Source organism: Nicotiana sylvestris, chromosome 1 (assembly GCF_000393655.2).
Source record: "Nicotiana sylvestris chromosome 1, ASM39365v2, whole genome shotgun sequence".
NCBI classification, from domain to species: Eukaryota; Viridiplantae; Streptophyta; class Magnoliopsida; order Solanales; family Solanaceae; genus Nicotiana; species Nicotiana sylvestris.
The window spans coordinates 114016659-114024232 of NC_091057.1; the positions used below are offsets into that span (position 1 = coordinate 114016659).

The following is a 7574-nucleotide window of genomic DNA, read 5'->3' on the forward strand; positions in this document are numbered from 1 at the left end:
AAGCTACCCTCCACCGATGCTCTAGTGAGCCCGCATTCCTCGCTTCAGATGCCCACTACTATGCACTGGAGCCCACCTTCAAAGTCCCAGATCCTTACTTTTACACTCCCCAATTTGAGCCTCATGTTGAAACTGACAAACCACCCAAGAACGCAGAGCAAGAAGAGATGTTTAGGAAGGTACAGAGTCTGGAGCAATCATTGAGAAGTATGCAAGGGTTGGGAAACCAGGTGAGTATGGTATAAGGATTTGTGTTTGTTCCCCGATGTCCAACTGCCTACTGGGTTCAAGATGCTCAAGTTTGACTTGTATGATGGCCATGGGGATCCTGTAGCTCATCTAAGGGGTTATTGCAGTAAAATGAGAGGCACCGGGGGAAAAGACGAATTACTAATGGCATACTTTAGCCAAAGTCTGAGTAGGGCAGCTTTAGAATGGTACACCCGCCAGGATGCCAACAGGTGGTACACCTGGGACGATATGGCTCAGGCCTTTGCCCAACACTTTCAGTACAATATAGACATTGTTCCAGACTGCCTATCTCTAACTAAGGTGGAAAAGAAACCAATGAAAGCTTTAGAGAATATGGGTTCCGATAGAGGGAGCAAGCTCTACGAGTCAATCCTCAGATGGAAGAAGACGAGATGGTAAAATACTTTCTTCAACCCATGGAGTCCACTTACTATGGCCATTTGATATCAGCCATTGGTAAGTCTATTAATGATGTGGTGAAGATGGGAGAAATGGTAAAAGAGGAGCTCAAGTCGAGTAAAATCATGAGCTATTCTGCTATAAAACAACCACCCAGGCAATCCAGAGTGGTACTGGAAGTTTGCTAGGCAAGAAGAAGAAGAAAGATGTCGCTATGGTTGTCTCCAGATCATGGCATGGCCAGAGGGGTTCACCTCATCAATACACCCATCCTCGACCCCGACCTCAAACCTACGCCCAAGCTCCATATAATCCACCTCAACATTACTTTTCCCCGCAAAACCCCCAATACTCAGCCATGTCATCCCAATACCTTGTTCACCATGCACAGTCATATGCTCAACCCCCTCCTTACCCACAATGGCATGCTTCAGCTCCGCAGAATACCTATCCAGCTCCACAAAATACTTATCCACCCCTACAACCCTACCAAAACCCTACTGGTTCAAACTTTCAACCAAGGTCGGAGTATAGAAGAGAGAGGCAGCAGCGAAAGCAAACTTTTACCCCGCTTGGAGAGTCTTATGCTAGTTTGTTTCAATGGTTAAGGCAGTTGGAAGTCTTGAGGCCGATTGAGGCAAAGATACTGAATCCCCCTCTAAAGAACCTCGACTATTCCCTAAGATGTGCCTATTGTTCTGATGCTCCAGGGCATGACATAGAGAAGTGCTACAGTTTGAAAATGGCAATCCAGGAGCTTATTGATGCTAACAAAATTGTAGTCCAGAGCCCAGACGCGCCGAACATCAACCAAAACCCTTTACTAGCCCATGCAGAGACGCATATGATTGAAATAGTTCACAAGGATGGGGAGCCCAAGAAGTCTTCTAAGTCCGTCATGATGATTCGGGCCAGTGAAAGTAATTTGGTTAAAGCTCCTGACTCTACCAAAGCGAAGCCCTTAATAGTTGAAGGGGTGATAGAAAAGTCGAGCTTGAAACCACCAGTGTTGGTCGTGAAAGGGCTATCAAAAGATATTGGGGCAAGTCCGGGAAGTTCAAAAGTGGTAGTGCTAGGGATTCCAAGTAAGCATGTCATAGTTGTGAAGGGGGCTCCTATTACCCCTATCATTATTAAACCAGTAACCCAGCTGCCAGTGGTGGATGCCAAGGCTGCTCCGTGGAACTATAAACAAGTGATAGTGACATACAAAGGAAGAGAATAAAGGAAGAAGTTAATGAAACTGGAGCATTGACTCGTTCTGGGAGATGTTTCACCCCAGAAGAATTAAGGAAAGCCAAACCATTCAAGGATAACCAAATGCCAGTAAAGAAATCGGTCACCGAGGAAGAGTCTGAGGAGTTCCTGAAAAAGATGAAAGTGCAGGATTATTCCATTGTGGAGCAGTTAAGGAAAACACCAACTCAGATTTCTATTTTGTCTTTGTTGATACATTCAGATGAACATCACAGGGTCTTGATGAAGATTTTGAATGAGGCACATGTTCCTGATAAGATCACAGTGAACCACTTGGAAAAGATAGCTGGTAAGATCTTCGAAGCAAATAAGATCACTTTCTCGGATGATGAACTTCCTATGGAGGGTACAGAACACAACCGAGCTCTTTATCTCACGGTAAAGTGTGAAGATTCTGTTGTCTCAAGGGTTTTGGTTGATAATGGCTCTAGTGCGAATATTTGTCCCCTGTCTACTCTGCAAAAATTAAAGATTGGCACCGAAAGAATCCACTTGAACAGTTTGTGTGTTCGAGGCTTTGATGGGGGAGGTAAAGATTCTGTTGGAGATATAATGCTCGAATTATCGATAGGGCCTCTTGAGTTTACCATGGAGTTCCACGTGTTAGATGTGGTTGTCTCCTACAATCTGTTATTGGGCAGGCCCTGGATAAATGCTGCTAAGGCATTCCCATCTTCTCTGCACCGAATAGTGAAGTTAGAATGGGACAGGTAGGAAATAGTTGTGCACGGTGATGAGGACTTGTCAGCTTGTAATGGCACAATTGTTCCATTCATTGAAGCTGAAGATGATAAGGGACCTTGGGTCTATCAGACCTTCGAAACAGTATCTGTTGAGAAAATTCCTAAAGGAAAATGCATTACGGGTCCTAAGCTATCCTCCTCGTCCGTCATGGTTGCGAATGAAATATTGAAGAATAGTTTTGTGCCGGGCAAGGGTTTGGGCTCATCTCTACAGGGTATTGTGCATCCAGTGCGTCCTAGTGGGAATCCTTGTATGTTTGGTTTGGGATTCATGCCCACAAAGAAGGACCTGAAAAGGGTTAAAAATCTGAAACAGAAGGTATGGTCGCTCCCCAAGCCCGTACCACACATCTCTAAGTCTTTTGTCAAGCCAGGGACCGAAAAACCTCCAACCTCCTCAATCCCAAAACCTGTGGTCAATGTTGATGAAGAGCTGATCAAGAGGTTCCAAAGTCTGTTCGAAGAGGTCAATATGGTAGAAGTTGGTGAAGGCTCTAGTAAAGCAGATGTGCAGCTCGTTGGCCCAAATGTGAAGCTTAGAAATTGGGAAGCTACTCTTCTCCCCACCAGGAAGGAGTTTTGGTAGTTTGCTTCGTTTTCCTTTCTGTTATCTGGGTTATTCCAGGGTGGTAATGCATATTTTTAGTTTTTGCTTGTTTTGATGTTCAAACCCTACTATCCTTTCATTTTCAATGAAATGCAATTTTTCGTTTTTTGTTATTCTTAATAGTGTTTTATTTTGTTCTTTTTTCTTTTGTACAGTTCTTTTTATGCTGGTTGCATTGACATGACATGCATGAAGAGTTTTCAGCCGAGTCTTAAAAGCCAATCTAATTCTGAAATAACAATACAAGAAGTAGAATATGATGATGAAATAGAATATGATGAAGAAGCAGCATTTGAGGAAATTAGTAAAGAGCTAAAACAATTTGAAGAAAAACCAAAGCCTAATTTGAGTGAGACTGAAGCAATCAATTTAGGGGACCAGGATGATGTTAGGGAAACCAAGATAAGTGTGCATTTAGAACCGCAAGTTAAGGAGGAAATAATCAAAACATTGTTTGAGTACAAAGATGTCTTTGCATGGTCATATAATGATATGCCGGGCCTGAGCACTGATATGGTAGTTTATAAATTGCCAACTGATCCAGCATTCCCTCATGTCAAGCAAAAGTTGCGAAAGTTCAAGACTGATATGAGTGTGAAGATCAAAGAAGAAATCACAAAGCAGCTTACTGCAAAGGTCATTCGAGTCACTCGATATCCCACTTGATTAGCTAATGTTGTGATAGTACCAAAGAAGGATGGTAAGACCAGGGTCTGTGTTGATTACCATGATCTTAACAAAGCAAGCCCAAAGGATGATTTTTCATTGCCGAACATTCACATTCTGATCGATAATTGTGCCAAGCATGAGATTGGGTCTTTTGTAGATTGTTATGCGAGATATCACCAGATCTTGATGGATGAGGAAGATGCAGAAAAAACAACATTCATCACGCCATGGGGAACATACTGTTATCGGGTAATGCCATTTGGTTTGAATAATGCTAGGGTAACTTACATGAGGGCGATGACCACCATATTTCATGACATGATACAAAAGGAGATTGAAGTTTATGTAGATGATGTGATCATAAAGTCAAAGAAGCAGTCTGACCATGTCAAGGACTTGAGGAAGTTTTTCCAAAGGCTCCGCAGGTACAACCTCAAGCTCAATCCAGCGAAATGTGCATTTGTTATCCCGTCTGGGAAACTGCTGGGATTCGTGGTTAGTAGACGCGACATTGAGTTATATCCATCAAAGATCAAAGTCATTCAAGAGTTACCGCCGCCAAAGAACAAAATAGAGGTGATGAGTTTGATTGGAAGGTTAAATTACATCAGCAGGTTCATTGCTCAGCTCACGACAACCTGTGAGCCCATCTTTAATCTACTGAAGAAGAATGCTATGGTAAAGTGGACTGACAAATGTCAAGAAGCATTTGATAAGATTAAGAGGTACCTGTCGAATCCATCTGTGCTGGTCCCACCAGAGCCTAGAAGACCTTTAATTCTCTATTTGACAGTCTTGGATAATTCTTTTGGCTGTGTATTGGGTCAACATGACATCACGGGAAAGAAGGAGCAAGCAATCTATTATCTCAGTAAGAAGTTTACTCCCTATAAGGTTAAGTACACTCTGCTTGAGAGGACATGTTGCGCCCTGACTTGGGTGGCACAAAAGTTGAAGCATTATCTGTCGTCCTACACTACTTACCTCATTTCCCGCATGGATCCTCTAAAGTATATCTTTCAGAAGCCTATGCCCATGGGAAGACTGGCAAAGTGGCAGATTTTACTTACAGAGTTTGACATTATCTATGTGACTCGGACCGCGATGAAGGCCCAAGCCTTGGCTGACCACTTGGCTGAGAATCCGGTGGATGATGAATATGAGCCACTGAAGACATATTTTCCTGATGAAGAGGTCATGTGTGTTGACGAGGTTGACCGTGATGAAAAGCCAGGTTGGAAACTCTTCTTTGATGGAGCAGCTAACATGAAGAGTGTCGGAATAGGGGCTGTACTTATCTCTGAAATAGGGCAACACTACCCCGTAACAGCCCAGCTTTGATTTCATTGCAATAACAACATGGCCGAGTACGAAGCATGCATTCTGGGTTTGAGGTTAGCTGTAGACATGGGAGTCCAGGAAATACTAGTTCTGGGAGATTCAGATTTGTTGGTTCATCAGATTCAGGGAGAATGGGAGACTCGAGATTTGAAGCTCATACCATACCGACAGTGTCTGCATGATCTTTGTCAACAATTTAGGTCGGTTGAATTTAGACATATTCCCAGGATTTATAATGAGATTGATGATGCCTTGGCTACTCTGGCGTCAATGTTACATCATTCGTACATGGCTTATGTCGACCACGTGCATATCCAAGTTCATGATCAACATGCTTATTGTAATGTGGTGGAAGACGAAATCGATGGCGAACCTTAGTTCCGCGATGTCAAGGAATACATCAGGTCGGGGGTATATCTAGTACATGCTACAAGTGACCAAAAGAGAACCATTTGTCATCTGGCTAGTGGATTTTTCTTGAGTGAAGGAATCTTGTACAAGAGGACTCCGGATTTAGGACTGCTGAGGTGCATAGACGCTAAATAAGCTTCAACTATCATGGCTGAAGTGCATTCTGGAGTTTGCGGGCTGCATATGAACGGGTATGTCTTGGTAAAGAAGATACTTCGAGCAGGTTATTATTGCCACACCATGGAACGGGATTGTATCACTTTTGTTTGCAAGTGTCATCAATGCCAGGTACATGGTGATTTGATTCATTCTCCCCCATCTGAGTTACACACAATATCTACACCTTGGCCCTTTGTTGCTTGGGGCATGGATGTCATTGGACCAATTGAGCCGGCAGCATCAAACGGGCATAGGTTTATTCTGGTGGCCATTGATTACTTTACCAAGTGGGTTGAAGCTGTAACTTTCAAGTCTGTGACCAAGAAGGCGGTGGTGGATTTTGTTCATTCAAATATCATTTGTCAGTTTGGAATTCCCAAGGTGATCATCACAGACAATGCTGCTAATCTCAACGGTCATTTGATGAAAGAGGTATGCCAACAGTTCAAGATCATGCATCGGAACTCCACTCCGTATCGCCCCAAGGCAAATGGATCTATTGAGGCTGCTAACAAGAACATAAAGAAGATACTTCGTAAGATGGTTCAAGGTTCTAGGCAGTGGCATGAAAGGTTACCTTTTGCCTTACTGGGTTATCGCACTACTGTTCGCACTTCAGTAGGTGCAACTCCTTATCTGTTGGTATATGGAACTGAGGCAGTTATACCTGCGGAGGTTGAGATTCCATCCCTTCAGATCGTTGCAGAAGCTGAAATTGATGATGATGAGTGGGTCAAAACCCGACTCGAGCAGTTGAGTTTGATTGATGAGAAAAGATTGGTTGCGGTATGTCATGGTCAATTGTATCAGAAGAGAATGGCAAAAGAATACAACAAGAAGGCGCGTCCTCGGAAATTTGAAGTGGGCCAGATGGTATTGAAATGCATCCTTCCTCATCAGGCTGAAGCTAAAGGCAAGTTCGCCCCAAACTGGCAGGGGTCATTCATAGTGACAAGAGTATTGCCCAATGGTGCTTTGTATTTAACAGACATATAAGGCAAATGTGTAGATATGGCTATCAATTCTGATGCAGTTAAGAGGTACTATGTATGATTTCTTTGCTTACCTTCAGTTGTATTTTGTACTTGGCATGTTCAAAGTTGAAATGACGAAGGCATTTTATTCCGCTACCCAAACACTTTCATCCTTTGTTACCCCTTTTGAGCTTTATTTATTTTCTTTCATACCCCTCTTTTGGAATCAGTAACAGAATTAGAGAACGAAAAAAATGATGAATGAATGAATGAAAAATAAGAAGAATGAAAAAGAAAAGAAAAAGAAAAGAAAAATAAAGAAAGAAAAAAAAAGAAAGAAAAAAAGATAAAGAAAGAAAAAGAAAAAAGAGAAAAAAAAGAGAAAAAAAAAAGAAAAAAGAAAAGAAAAGCAACAAAAACAAACAACTTCCTTTTGAACTGCGTTCGACTTGATTCCTTTTAAGGATACGTAGGCAGTCTTACGGTTCGGTCCCATCAAAATAAAAATTAAAAATCCCCGGACCCAAAGAAACTAGGGCAGAAGTTTTGGTTTCTAAAAGATCTGATTCCAAAAGTTGCAATTTTGACACCTTTTCATCTTAAATTATTTTGAGTCTTCATGCCACCCTTTCTTTCTAACTCTGTCCAAAAGCCCATATTACGGTCCAAATAAAGACCTTCCGATCAATCTTTGAGGATGCTAGGTCAAGCGAGATAGAGGTATTATTTACATCATGGGTAACACTTTATTCATGGGCACAA

At 42.2% G+C, this 7574-nt stretch overlaps 3 protein-coding genes across 3 annotated transcripts; all 3 read left to right on the forward strand.

The window, feature by feature from the left end:
* The first annotated feature begins 1971 nt into the window (after window positions 1-1971).
* LOC138873488 (uncharacterized) lies at window positions 1972-3924 on the forward strand. Its single transcript, XM_070151958.1, has 4 exons — window positions 1972-2571; window positions 2623-3233; window positions 3414-3454; window positions 3632-3924. The coding sequence occupies exons 1-4, from the start codon at window positions 1972-1974 to the stop codon at window positions 3922-3924; spliced, it is 1545 nt and encodes a 514-aa protein (XP_070008059.1).
* A 1362-nt stretch (window positions 3925-5286) lies between these two features.
* On the forward strand, window positions 5287-5646 carry LOC138873492 (uncharacterized). The gene has a single exon (XM_070151963.1). The coding sequence runs from the start codon at window positions 5287-5289 to the stop codon at window positions 5644-5646; it is 360 nt and encodes a 119-aa protein (XP_070008064.1).
* Window positions 5647-5826: 180 nt separating this feature from the next.
* LOC138873496 (uncharacterized) lies at window positions 5827-6834 on the forward strand. Its single transcript, XM_070151968.1, has 2 exons — window positions 5827-5902; window positions 6461-6834. The coding sequence occupies exons 1-2, from the start codon at window positions 5827-5829 to the stop codon at window positions 6832-6834; spliced, it is 450 nt and encodes a 149-aa protein (XP_070008069.1).
* The last annotated feature ends 740 nt before the right edge of the window (window positions 6835-7574 follow it).

What these genes read in the sequence shown, in the direction of transcription:
- LOC138873488 (XM_070151958.1), top strand. Translation starts at nt 1,972, where the DNA reads ATGCCAGTAAAGAAATCGGTCACCGAGGAAGAGTCTGAGGAGTTCCTG. An exon ending in CCTGGATAAATGCTGCTAAG is followed by an intron (nt 2,572 to 2,622) that starts GCATTCCCATCT and finishes TGGGACAGGTAG; the next exon opens with GAAATAGTTGTGCACGGTGA. An exon ending in CCCACCAGGAAGGAGTTTTG is followed by an intron (nt 3,234 to 3,413) that starts GTAGTTTGCTTC and finishes TCTTTTGTACAG; the next exon opens with TTCTTTTTATGCTGGTTGCA.
- LOC138873492 (XM_070151963.1), top strand. Translation starts at nt 5,287, where the DNA reads ATGGCCGAGTACGAAGCATGCATTCTGGGTTTGAGGTTAGCTGTAGAC.
- LOC138873496 (XM_070151968.1), top strand. Translation starts at nt 5,827, where the DNA reads ATGGCTGAAGTGCATTCTGGAGTTTGCGGGCTGCATATGAACGGGTAT. An exon ending in AAAGAAGATACTTCGAGCAG is followed by an intron (nt 5,903 to 6,460) that starts GTTATTATTGCC and finishes GCACTTCAGTAG; the next exon opens with GTGCAACTCCTTATCTGTTG.